At 44.6% G+C, this 13,348-nt stretch overlaps 1 protein-coding gene across 6 annotated transcripts in view; it reads left to right on the top strand.

Annotated features, from left to right (window-relative positions):
* The window catches only part of CELSR1 (cadherin EGF LAG seven-pass G-type receptor 1), a 167,427-nt gene extending 159,258 nt beyond the window's left edge, over nt 1-8,169 (top strand). For 2 of the 6 annotated variants that reach the window (XM_068995343.1, XM_068995382.1), the window contains exons 29-35: nt 858-983; nt 1,291-1,427; nt 1,904-2,007; nt 2,794-2,961; nt 3,829-4,071; nt 4,374-4,638; nt 5,948-8,169. In XM_068995343.1, the coding sequence (XP_068851444.1) occupies nt 858-983; nt 1,291-1,427; nt 1,904-2,007; nt 2,794-2,961; nt 3,829-4,071; nt 4,374-4,638; nt 5,948-5,972 (1,068 nt within the window). In that variant the 3' untranslated portion in view covers nt 5,973-8,169. Of the gene's footprint in view, nt 1-857; nt 984-1,290; nt 1,428-1,903; nt 2,008-2,793; nt 2,962-3,828; nt 4,072-4,373; nt 4,643-5,947 lie in introns of those variants that run through there. The other 4 variants (XM_068995367.1, XM_068995358.1, XM_068995352.1 and 1 more) reach the window with 4 other exon arrangements.
* Nucleotides 8,170-13,348: the final 5,179 nt, after the last annotated feature.

Raw genomic sequence — 13,348 nt, 5'->3', positions numbered from 1 at the left:
AGTGAGCTTGAAGTTTAAAGTTACTCTAAGTCAATTGCTTTGGCCGAAATAATGAAATTCAGGCTTCTTATGATGTTGGTACAGCTGCAACTTCATGAGTATTGGCTTTTCCATACTGTATGTCCAACCAAAGTTGGTAACCATTTGGCAGCTGCATTAATTCCCTCAGAGCAAATACATCTGAAGGCAGACACATGTGTGTGCCCTGCCCCCAGCAAAAGCTGTTAATGTGTGTTCCTGGCAGCCAGCAACTGCCCAGCCCTGGGGACTTCACTGATTTTCCCATCAGAGGTATTGCTTAACCAAGGAACTTAGATGACAGAAGTTGGGACCTCTCTGCCCCCAGTCCATCTTCACATCTCACAAGGCTTTCTAAAATTCTCTTAGACACAGTATTAAGGGCTCCTTTCACAGAAGTTGCCCATTTCCAGAGGCTTTCACTAAAGGCTGTGATATTTTTCATGTGCTGCTATTGATTTTTTCTCATCATCTGTGTAAAAGCTCTAAAATCCCAAATTCTAAAATTCCTGCAGTGTTTTCTAGTGGGACATTGAGGTTCCCTTTGGATTTCTTCCCAAATCAAGCTGTGCTCTGTAAATTCTGGAGAAACACATCTTTGTGTATATTTTCCCTTTAATGCACTTTTGAACTTGGAATCAAATTATGAAGAAGTGCTAGGAGATCAGTCAATGCCATTTCAGTCAAAGAAAGGAAATAGTTATTGCTTTTGAAATACACCATCATGGACTACAAACTAGAATTCAGGGGTTGTTTCAGAATGGGTGTTCTCCAGTATCCATATTTACAATGTGGTAGTAGTGAATCATTTACATTTTCCTCTCTCTAAAATTATCCAGGGGCTGTTCATTTTCTTCTTCCACTGCGTATTTAACAAAGAAGTCAGAAAGCACTTGAAGAACACTTTAACTGGAAAGAAACCTCTTCCAGATGATTCCACTGCAACAAGAGCTACATTATTAACTGTAAGAAAAAAGCATTGGGAGAAAAACCATCCTTTTTGCTGGTAGAAGTTACCTAAAATAAACTTATAGGTGGCTTGCCTGTAATAAGTGAACTGAATTATTGCTTTCAGTGACTTCTACAAAGATTACTGATGGCCTCTCTCAAAAGTTTTGATTATTATTTTAATTTAAACCTTTGAGAGAAAATAATTATTTTCCCTGGTTTCAAAACCCATTTGGTTCTTTGAAACTTCGTACATTTGTGGGTAGCATGAGCTTCTGGAAGGATCATTCACTAATGCTTTATGTCTTTTTTTTTCCCCTTCAGCGATCTCTGAACTGTAACAACACATATATAGAAGAGCCAAACATGTATCGCACAACTATGGGGGAATCCACTGTCTCCCTAGAAAGCACCGTCAGGTCAGCCAAGAGCCACAATAGCTACCTTGCTTATATTCTCAGGTAATCCGGTGGCAGGTGCATGGCTTTCAGGTGCTTGCCTTTCCCTTTTTTATTGCTCTTGTGGAAACCAGAAATCTGGTTCAAATGCTACTTGGTTTATGTCTTAACAGTTCTGTTTCATGTGACTGTCATTTTCTTTGGTGCATTTTCTGTTGCATGTGTCTTTGGGGCAGGGTTCTGGGAGTGCAGAGGTTAACCTAAGAGTGAGGTTACCTATATGGGCTATGCTGCTTGCCTGTTGCAATTCAGATGTGTCTCAAGGAGCACAGTTTAGCTCATTAGCTTTAGGGTTTTTCAGAGTGTGATTCATGTGGCACAAGGCAGATAGCTACATCAGGATAACCTTTGTCTCACTGTAAAGTGACCACTGGACAGTCAAGCACAGGCTGGCTGGCATCCCCTGAAGCTGTCTGCATGTCTGCCTTGTTGTTAAGTAAAGTGACCAAGAAAGTTGTCCGCTGTTTTTCTTCTCAAAGGGATGAGGCTGCTCATAAACTCAGTGGATCCTCAAGTCAAGCAAGGGCTGGTCAGACTGAAGCAGATTCCTCCATTTTTCATAGGAACCCGTCCAAATCCAATGGTAAGAATCATTTCTAAATGCTTTGACCCATTTGTGCACCTTCTCCTTCTCAGCACTTTTCCGAAGTCTTCTGTAACAGGAATAATTACAATAATTAGATGTTCTCATTCTGATTATGCTGTTGGCATAACAAGCTGTGCAATGGCTGCCTTACAAGGAAATCCTGGAATGGAAATATCATATATCTGCTGCTTGTGACGGTTTAATTTTTATCTGATGCTGTCACAGCTGTTGACAGTTTATGGAGTCCCCTTTCTTTCTCACAAATTATGTACTGTTGCACTTGATTTTTAGTTGGAGAAATTTTAATGCTTGAGACCTTGAGGCAATATTCTCCTTTACTTGTCTGCAGTTTGTACAAAAAAAATAAGAAGCGCCTCTTGTCTGATTTCCTTTCATTTTGGTCTTGACATTCAATTTTGTTGCCTTGTAGCAGTTTTTAAGTGAAGTGCATTTCAGATTCTTGGTATTTCTAGGTATCTTATTTTGCCTGTGTGTTGTGTTCATTGATATCCAATAGAGTTACTGTTCTGCATGTTAAATAGGGAAAAATGTGCTCCCACTCTGTCCTGCACATCCTGCCCACTAGCTGAGCCGAGTGGTTGTGCTTCCCAGTGGTTGTGCTGCAGTCCCTCTGCATTTATCCTAGGTACACTTACAGATGTAAGAGCTCATTCCTGGCACGGCCTGAAACAGATGCCTGCCTTTCCTTCCTCCTTGTGCATTTGTCAGATAGATCTGTTCAGCTCCTATTTACACTTCCATCACTGTGTTTCACCTTTGCAGAGCACGATTCAGACTCTGACAGCGAGCTGTCCCTCGATGAACACAGCAGTTCTTACGCCTCCTCCCATTCATCGGACAGCGAGGAAGATGGACTCGAGATGGAGAAGAAGTGGAACACATCTACTTCCAAAAACAATGAACATGGCCCACTCCACAGCACACCCAAAGGTACTCCCAGTGCGAGGGGAGGGCAGTGGTGCGCTAAAGTAGCTTTGGATTAGATGGGATGCATTTGCCACACTACCATGCGGCTGAGGCAGCATCTCTACCTCTGCACCTTGCTTTGGTAGAGATCCTTGTTTCCAGCTTAGAGACCTTTCTTCTTCCAAAGGCTTGTTCACAGGGGTAACTGAGTACTGGATGCTGAACACCCTAAAACAGAGTGAGCTTTGCAGGCAGGTCCCCAAAGCATTTGGACATGGCATTACCAAGCCAGCAATATCTCATGAAGAAGAGGAGAAAGAAGCCACTTGTTTTGCAGGCACAGGGAGGAAATGTCTGCCTCTCCTCATACAATAAAGGCATGTGTATCCAGTGGTGTTGGGGAGGTCCTGGACCTAAAGAGTTGGAAATCATTGACCATTAATATAATTTCTGTGTGACAGGGTGCAGGCATTTCTAAACATTGTTGATACTGTCCTAGTGAAAGGCAACTTTGAATGACAAACATCCAGGCTGTGTGCAGAGGCTCTTCAAAGATACAACACAGGGTGCCTTGCATACCCTCAGCCTTCAGAAACCAACTTCCCCAAGGAAGGATCTCTGACCCTGGAGAGCTGAGAAGGCAGGTTTGCCTCACAGTTCTCCATAATGGAGCTGGCAACCTTGCTCTGGGAAGGGTTTGGACACCCTGTCATCCTACCAGGTGATATTTTTGGGGGTTTAATGCACCCTGAGGGCAGTGCAGTCCATCAAGGAGCAACTGAAAGATTGCTCTGGTTTGTCACACAGCTCCTCTCCAGCCACAGATGCCAGGCAGTGGTTGAGAGAACATACCAAAAGTGGTTTTCGAGCTAGTGTTTTTTTGCATTGCAGTTGATACCCTTCCCAATCATGTGAAACCCTATTGGCCCACAGAGTGCGTATCAGCCAGCGATGGCGAGGACCCCGGCAGGAAACAAAAGCTCAAAGTAGAGACCAAGGTCAACGTAGAGCTTCACAGGGAAAACCAGGTGAACCACAGCAATGAAGCACCACAGGACAAGGAGAACGAAGGGCAGCAGAAGGAGAACAGACCTCTGGCCCACCAGAATAACCAGCAGCCGGAGCAGAGGAAAGGTAACACAGCCAACCCAGCCTCACAGCTGGATTGGGAGACCGGAGGGTTAATGAGCATTAATTAGTTTAAAAGGTAGCTCTGTCAGGGAACACTTTCCAAATGGCTCCAACCTGTGTAGCCAGATACACCATGGGAAGCTAGTGGGTAGTTGCTGCAGTCTGATCTTTTGGTTATGAAATAATGTGCCAAACTAGAAGTCTTAGTAAGAAATAGAGAATGTAACATCTTACATGCGCTCAGCTTGATAAATGAAATTACTGATACACTTAAAAATTTTATTATTCCCTCTTTCCCTTAACAGGCATCTTAAAAAATAAAGTTACCTACCCTCCCCCACTGGTGGATAAGAATATGAAGAATCGTTTGCGGGAAAAGCTGTCGGATTACAATCAGAGCACAATCTCATCCAGGACTACTTCCCTAGGGACAAATGAGGGGGTCCGCTCTCCTTCAGACTTGGGGGTAACAGTAAAAAATGTTCGGAGGGAGCAGTCTCGAGACCAGCTCAATGGCATGGCCATGAACCTCCACGTGGGAACAGGACATGCTGACACCTCAGACTCAGAGTAAGTGTCGTATTGGGATGCCCTGGCTGACCTCCTACGGTCTCTCCCTTCACTTTCCAATCCCAGACTCACACATGAGCAAAAATTTCCTCTGGTGATTGCCCAGAGTCCTTCACCAATAACCGTCTTGATGGTTTGCCCACACCATGTCCCCAGGCCATGGTGTTTCAGTCGTGAGAAGGCCAAAACAGGTATCACAGGCAAGGTGCCAGGACAGAGACCTGCTACTGGGTCACCCTGGCATGCTCTGAACTGGCAGGCTGATGTGGTACTGGCACACTTGGACGGGAGCAGCCTCACTCTGCCCTGCCACCCTGCCGGGGCTTTGCTGGGGAAAGGGACAAGGCTGTGGGGAACACGGTCTGAGTGTCCATGTCTCAGAGGGCAGAGGGAAACTATGGCTGAGGCAGGAGATACCAAGGCTGGAGAGAAAAACCAAGCTACCAATCCTAAATTGGCAATCAGCGTGTGAATTTATCATTGTAAACTAAATCAAATATAAACAAAAGGCTGAGCAAGCTCTCAGCCAAAGGGAATTCTCAGAAACCTCATTACTCATCATAATTCTTGCATTTCAAATTAAGACAATAGCCATATGTAAAGTCTATGCAAGCATTTTATTCATATAGTCTCATTTTTTATTAACATGAATAATAGTCTTATTCTTTCACCAAACCAAGAGAAAATTTCTCACCCAGCTATTAACTCTGGCACTATCTCACCAGGTTTTAAATATACCTGTTGTCTGGGTGCACAGACCATTCCCAGCTCACTATAAAAGCACATCTTTGGATTGCTGGGAGTCGGCTGATGAAATAGATCCTGGTTAGCCAGGAAACACAGATGTTTTGAATAAGCCATAACTACCTGCTGCTACCAGGTAACACAGTCATTACTGGGGAATAACTGGCCAGCTTGCACTAAGCAACTGTGTTATCTGTGCACCTTTGGCATAATGGAAAGCTCTGCTGTTGGCAGCAGACTGCACGAGTCTGTCTGATACACCAGGCTTCTGACAGCTTGTGAGATCTGTATGTGAACCTTGCATCCTCAGCGAAGCATTAGCCAAATACAGACTCTCTGTAGAACTTCCTCTAAAGCATTTCTCTTGTGTACTACCTGGAACTGTTTCTCTCAGGTGGTCTTCCCCTCCAAGACAGCATCCCCCTTGCAAGCATTGGTTTGGCAAGGCATGGTAACTTCACAGGGCATGAGCCCTTGCTGAAAAGGATTAGGTGGGTTTGGGTAGAGCAGTTTGCCTGTACCTGTTTAACCCTAAGCCTGCATGATCACTTCTTCTCACTAACAGAGGCAGTAATGAAACTTCAATTTGAACCATCAGGAAATTGTGATCCCCTCTGCATGGTTCTGACTCCTCGCCACGGCGTCGCGGCCTGCCCGCCTCGGACTTCATCAGAGAGGCCAGATGGTGAGGAGGATGAGGTGGGCATCGATTCCCACGTGGTTTCACGTTCTGGCAGACTCCTGACTGCTCCTGGCGCAGACACAGTGCCCGGCTGCACTTGCAATAAGGGCACTGTGTGGTACGCTCCTCCCGCAGGAACCCATGCCGAAAACACGGAAATGGCCACAGGGATGCCCTGTGTTGGATGGATATCTGTGCACGGTGCAGACAGTGCTGCAGGGGTTGCTTTTTGCAGGGGAGAACCAAGGAAAAACATTGTTATCCTAGAGGACCTACAATAAGGCAATCCATCAGCCTGAAGACAAGCACTAGGACGTGTCTCTTGTGGAGTTTTGATGGCTGCAGTGTGAACCCTTGAGGCTGCTGGGCTCCAGGAGGAATATCCCAACAAGTGTCCTTTGGTTTCTATGCCAGCATCTCTATCCACCCCCCTACGGACACGTCGTCTTAAGAAAAAAAAATCCTTTATATATATATAAAAAGTGTAGATACTTTTATATATTTTGTATGGTGTTGCTAAAGAAAAAGTTCCTTTGTATATTTTACATTTATACTGATCTTCTTAATTTGATAATAGGAAATCAATTAAAAAGATGTTTTGATATTTTTTATATGAACATTGCACAATTTTACTTGAATTTGGCGTTTGATAAGTAACTGAGGTTTGCCTGAAAGCCACCTTCAGACACGATGCAGTTTTCAAAGTAATACAGTAAAGGTTACATCAAAATCCATGAGTGTAATTTATAAGTTTTGTTAACAGATTTTGGAACACTTTTAGGGCGCAGTATCTTTTTCTCATAACCTCTTCTAAAACCCACAAAAATTTGTTTTCTGCATTTTTTTGATAGTTTGATCTCTTCTCACAAGTGCATTGAAGTGTTCAGGAACTGAACTTCAGGACACATATCTTTGTGTAAGGTTTCAACTCTGTCCTTGTCTGGAAGAAGTCAAATCAGTATTTCCCTTACCAAGAACAAGAAAATTAAGTGGTGTGGTTGTATGGTAGGTTTTTACCTTGGTCAGGCTCTGCAACAAACCAGCACTCTGCATGTCCCAGGGAGAGGGCCCTCCTTCCATGGGCAAGTTCTGCCTCAGGTGCAGTATTTTTTTTTTCTCTCTCTCTTCTCACTGGATTCAGCACATCTAATCAAAGCAGAAATACAAGACTTTAAAGATGTCCAGATTTCACTGTCCAGCTCTTTGACAAAACCCTGGCCTTCCTGGTGTTTCAAAAAGCACATGGAAGGCTTAAGGTTTCATGTTTCCCACAAAATGTGCTGGTTTCACAAGTATCAGAAAGTTAAGCGTGACCTGTCTGCTGTCTTCACCTTCCTGCAATGTTTACAAAGAAAAGGAAGAATAAGATGTGAAAAAGTTTGCATCCAACAGTGTTAGGCAGAGCTCAGCCGGTGGCTCCTCATGGTGGGAATATGTGACTCCAAGGATGACAATGGTGTGGCTGTGCCTGCTCTGCCAGTAAGGCTTTCAGGAGCTCCCTGCTCACCACAGCAGCCCTTTTGGGGAAATCCTGGCTATTGTTTGTGCAAATGTGTGTGTGAAAGGGAAGAAATAGAAAATCAGACTAAATAAAATGCAGGAGTTGAGGAAAAGATGAAAAACAGTATACTGTAATCTTGGTTTCATTATATTTCTATGCATTTTCAAAAGTATCAAGGAAGCCTTTGGAAGGGGAGAGGGAGGAAGGATGCTGTTCCTTTAAAAATTATGCAACATACTGTGTGACATTTTCTGACAGAAAAAAATTTTGAATGTTTTAAGGGTCTGGCACTTGGCTGTGTGCTCAGGCATTGTGTATAACCCATGCTAGTTGTTCTTACATCTGTGTATGTATATTTTGTCCCAGTGAGATGTAGGTAGTTTTTATTTTGATCAGAATTGTTGCAGTAAATGAGGGTCAGTTGTATTAATGACAAAAAAATTAAACCTATTTTTATGACTTTTTAAAAGCTTTATGGCAGATTAGACACTGGAAGTTTGTTTGGTTTTTTTAACAAATGTATATTTATTAATGTGCAGAACACTGGAATTGCAGCACAGATGAAAGGAGAATTTACAATAAATTAAGAAATTTTTTTGGACTTCTATTCTTCCTCTGGTTGTTTATTTTTAAGTGCAGATGCTGAGGGTCCAAATGGCATTTCCTGGGGTTTAGAAAGTAGCAGGAGCGGGAACATACGGATACCCATCTCTCTCACTGAGGCAGCAGAGGCTGAAAAGCACCAGCCAGGCAATGCACATCTCCCTTCCAGCCCAGGACCCTGTGCTGGCACAGGGTGCCAGAACTGCATCACATTTCAGTCCAAACCTGCAGCATTTTTCAGACATGGGACATGGTCTGTGGAAGAGAAATGCCCTCTGCTAACCCGGAGCAAAGCAGGTCACCAGGAAAGCACCAGATTTAGAAAAGGACGTGTGAGAGCAGCTCAAGGGGAGTGGCAGCCAGCCCGGCCCACAACAGCCTGCAGTGAGCGACAAGGACCTTCTCAGATGGCCTGTGCTCCATCCTTGGCTCTCCCAAGCCAGCTGAGGCTGAGCTGTGGTCCTGCTCACTCAGTCCTTTTCAGGCTGTTGTGCAAGTCCTCATTCATAGATCTCACAAGGCACAGCAGTGACCTGCACATGTCTGTCAGCTTTCTGGAAATAAAAGTATTTCTCAGTATCAACTGGCCAGGGTGAAGCCAGGTGGAGAGAGCCTAGCTACTGATTTAGGGGCAAAATCAAATCTTCAGGATCTTCATTTTGGAAACAGGTCCACCAAACTTGCCACTAAGCAAACTCAAGTAATTAGCCCAAGGGGAAACTGTTTTGAATTCTATTGTACAAGTGCATTATTTGGGGGAACACAGAGTTTTTTCTGAAGTACTAGTTCACTTTTCTGTGGAGAAGCAGAAATAAGCCTCAGGCTTTCACATAAGCAGGTTAGTTGAGGCAGAGACCAGCCTGTGATCCTGTCTCCAGTAGTGACCTACAGCAGATGTGTAGAAAAAGAGGATTATCAGCCACACATTACATGGCAAGGTGGCCCCAGCAGGGTCCACAGCCCCCAGCTCTCTGCAGCTCAAGGCAGAGGCAAGAGTTGTGGTTGTCTCCAGCAACCCATGTTCTTCCCTCATACGTCTCTGCTGTTGTGTTTAAACTTCCATTAACCATTTAAACTTCTACTACACAGTGGGGTGCCTGATTCAGTCACAAGCAGTAAGAAAAATGCCTTCCTTCAGCTTCATTCCCATCCCCTACAATGGACACCTTTGCTGCTTGCAGCAGGAGAAGCAGTGAGAATCATCTCTCACCTTCTCCAGGTCAAAGAGAGAGACAGGCTCTGTCCTAGAGCACTTGAGTAATCTCTTTCCAGCTGAGCAGCTTGGATCTCTGTAATTGTTCCATGTGCAGAAACACTGCTGTACCTTTTACCTTCCTTCTTGCTCTTCTTCAGCCAATTACCAGGTCAAATATAAACTTTTTGGGGTGGCAGGGAGAGAAGAGACCAGAGCAGACCATAAAATGCAAGCAGTAGGCCTGCCAACACCCACCAAAAAAAAAAAGAAAAAAAAATTTTAAAAAATCTTCACTTCATTCACTTTTCCTGTCCTAATCTTTACAATGACATTTGGCCCAAGCAAATTATAAGAAAAAAATTCCAGAAGAGATGCACCATTGGCAGCAGCATGGCGTGGTAAGGCTGCAGTAACATAAGCAGTCATGTACCCCAGCCCCTTCAACAACTCAGTATACTCAAATATATTCAAATATACTCTGGGATCTGTCTAAAAGTCTTAAAAATCCTAACTGATAATTCCAGTACCTCTGCCAATAGCCTGCAGTAGCATTTCCGAGGATAATGAGTTAGTTTGTCTGAATCCTTATGTTGTGCTTAAGCACACAGCCCGCTCAGCTGCAGAGGATGCTCCTGCCAAGGTCTGGGGGATCACAGAAAGGAGATTCCCAGCAGCCCTGGGGAGATGTCACTACTGTCCACACCATCACCATACCCACAGTGCCAGGAACAGTCTAGGATGCATTTGGGCCTCAGCCTCACAGGTTCTGCTCTGCCTTTATGCTCCTGTTCTCACATGTGCAACTCACTTCTCATCCCTAAAAGAAGCAATTTGTACTAGACTCATTTTCCATTTGTCTATTGATTTTTGAATCCATCCTCCAGTTTCTCATACTCATTTTGGATTTTAGTCCTGTCCATGAGGATGCCTGGAGGCAGCATCTGCAACCTTTACTAGCTACCTTATATCTCATCATTCAAACCATGAATGAAAATATCAAATAAAGCTAAGCCCAAGAGGGCTTTTCTAACACTTCTCTTCTTGCCAAGCAAGTTTTGCACCTACCTCATATCAATTAACGTCAGTCTGCACTGACAGTGTTTTGTGTATGAGAACAGAGTGCGGGGCAGTATCAAACTATTTACTGAAGACATGTTCCATCTGCTGCTGCTGCTCCTTTATCCACCATGCCAGGCACTGTATTAAAGAAAATTAGATTAATCTGAAGTGTGTGTGGCAAAGAGACCGTGTTAATTCATTATTGTCTTCTAAATACTTCAAAGCATTTGTAAGTGCCCCCAGGAGCCCCCTGGAGCTCAGTGCTGTGCCGGTGTGTCCCCTTCTGCCTTGGCCAGACATCTGCTGCCATCCCTCTGCTCAAAGACAGCTCTGAATAGAGTATCCGCAGCTTCAAACTCACATTTTGCATAGTCTGAGCATATTGTCTTCATTTGAAGGGAGGCCCAGGCTGATTTCCCTGTGGACTGATGCTTCATGGAGGTGCTGTGAGAGCTCAGCCTCTGCAGTGGGTCAGGAGACACCACGGAGGTGGAGCAGAGCTAAGGCACCTCTTAGGGGGAGAACTGTGCTTAAGGTGAGAGGTGCCCTGTCTCTCTGACAGCTGCCTTGTGTCCCAGGGCCATCCTCAGCCAAAACGTGGGACTACCCTGCCCAGCATGGCCTGACTTCGGGAGCCCATCCTGACTTCTGCAAAGCCATAGTTTTACATCAGATCCACCCAGGAAATAGAAATGAGCTCACAGCTCCAGTTTTCCAGGTGCTGCCACTCTCTTTCATTAAAATAGTCACAGTGCAACCAGTTGGGTGGTTTCCTCTATTAGTTTCTTATAGGTTGGGGGTTTTCCCCTCCACAAATATAACTGTTTGCAAAACCACTAACCCCTTGGCCTAATGGGTAGGAAAACCTCTTCCTTTTGGTTATTTGACAGAAGCTCTTTGGAAGTCCATCTTGAATGATCTTGTTTGGATGTTAAGCCTGGAAATGTCTGGGGGATCACAGAAAGGAGATCCCCTGGACCCCTGGTGAGATGTCACCACTGTCCACACCAGCACCACCACTTGTGCTTTCCAAGTGATGAATGTAGAGTTGGGTCTGTGTTTTTGTTAGATATTCATATACTCAAGGAAACAGTGAGCATGGGAAATCCTGTGTACGTATAAACAGGGTAGCTGAAGCAGAAGGTCCCTGTGAATGATCCATTCTGCTCAGGTTAGGAACGTCCCACTGAATCCCATACAAAACAGCAGCAGCTGTGGCTGGGAGCCAGCAAATTGAACAAGTTTCCAGGCAAAACAGTAAATCAGGCATTGATTCTGAGAAAAATCAATACCTTTTAGTACATTTCAATTTCCTGGATAAAACAAACAGAAATGCCTAGAATGGTTAACTCCTTCACTTACAGATGCACAGGTTTCAGGGATCGAAAGGATCAGGGGAAAGCCCAGTTGGCTTAGGAGCTTTAGGAGTTAGGGTTCATACTGCTGCCACAAAATGGCCAAATGAATGGGAGTGAGCAGGTGGTCAGGAGGAACCAAGCTGCCATCAAAGCACTCCTGACGCACAGCTTTCTCCACCAGGTTGTCCAAGGAAAAACACTTTCCTGGCTGATCTCACCTAGGTTATACCAAGCACAAACCAAAAGCAGCTTGTGTATTTTCTTTCTCACTCACTCAGTGACAGGGCACCTCCTCAAACATCCATCTGCATCACTTCCCTGTGGGCAGATCCGTGGCAGAGCCAGTGCCACCACAACCGAGGTGACCCCAAAGGGGCTTCTGTCAAGGCTGCTCCTCTGCTGGAGCAGACTGGCAACAAAGCACTCCTGGCTTCTTGCAGAGTGTTTAGCTTGCCTCTGTGGTGATACAGAGACACACCATGCATCACTTGGGATTTGCTGCAAGCTCCATGTTAAACCTGCCTCCTAGGAGGTTTAACACGGGAGGCTCGAGCCTGGCCTCCGCTGGGCTGGCTTTTCATGGCAGGTGCTCAGGACAGCAGCATTAGCTACAGGAAGTCCATTGTAATTAAGGGGTTGGAGAGCTGTGGCAAGAAGCACAGGAGCAGAGCTGCCTGCTCTAATTCCCAGGATCAATCTATTGTGCTTAGACAGCATTTACATGTTTCTCCTGATCCATCAGTGATTCTCTCCCTCTGGTCTCAGAAAGAAGGCAGCTTGCAGGGAGCCGCCTTAAAAGTCATCAGTCTTAGATCTCCTCTCAGTAGCGAATTCCCCTGCTTGCTCTGGAGTTCAAGCACCACTGTTGTATTGCAGTGCAGAGGAGACACATCACATGAGGACAGTCTCTGCCCCATGAAATGGTCGTGTCCTAAACAAGGTTTAACATCTGGCTACTAATCAGTTCACAGAGATTCTGCTTGTGCTGTCTCCTTCACCTAAAAGGTAGGTGTAAAACTAACTCAGTGTAATAATCGTATACCATAAAACACCTTAATATTTAAAACCAGTGTAGATAATGCCGATTTATTTCCAAAGGTGTTACTATAGCAATAAGTACTTATAATACCTAAAGTGATTTTCAGTTTAAATGCCACATGGAACCTTTCAAACTCGTAATAGATTGATCACAGTTTTACTACATATAGCCAATTTGCTAACAGCCATAGAACTGTTGGTGTGACTCTATGGTTGGCCCATAGAGTCCTTTGTGTACTCTCAGAGAGGAGAGACAAAAATGTGTGAAGAGTAGTTAAGTGACTAGATTAGAATAAAAACTACCTTTAATCCAGCACCAATCTGAAATCCAGCAGATGGTACATGGCTAGTTATCCTATCTTTGCATACCAGTCCTTTTTATGTTTACAATCCATCCTTGTTTGATGTTGACAGTTTCATACAAAGCCTCATCCAGTGTAATGAGGCCATACCAGACCAGCTGAGTTTGCTTTGCCACCAGGCAGGAGCTGCAGCAGGGCTGGGGACACAGCCTTCGAGATGGACAGATT

This window comes from Aphelocoma coerulescens, chromosome 1A, assembly GCF_041296385.1.
Source record: "Aphelocoma coerulescens isolate FSJ_1873_10779 chromosome 1A, UR_Acoe_1.0, whole genome shotgun sequence".
NCBI lineage: Eukaryota > Metazoa > Chordata > Aves > Passeriformes > Corvidae > Aphelocoma > Aphelocoma coerulescens.
Note: the sequence above shows the minus strand (reverse complement) of the source record. Positions and strands in the feature narration are given on the sequence as shown.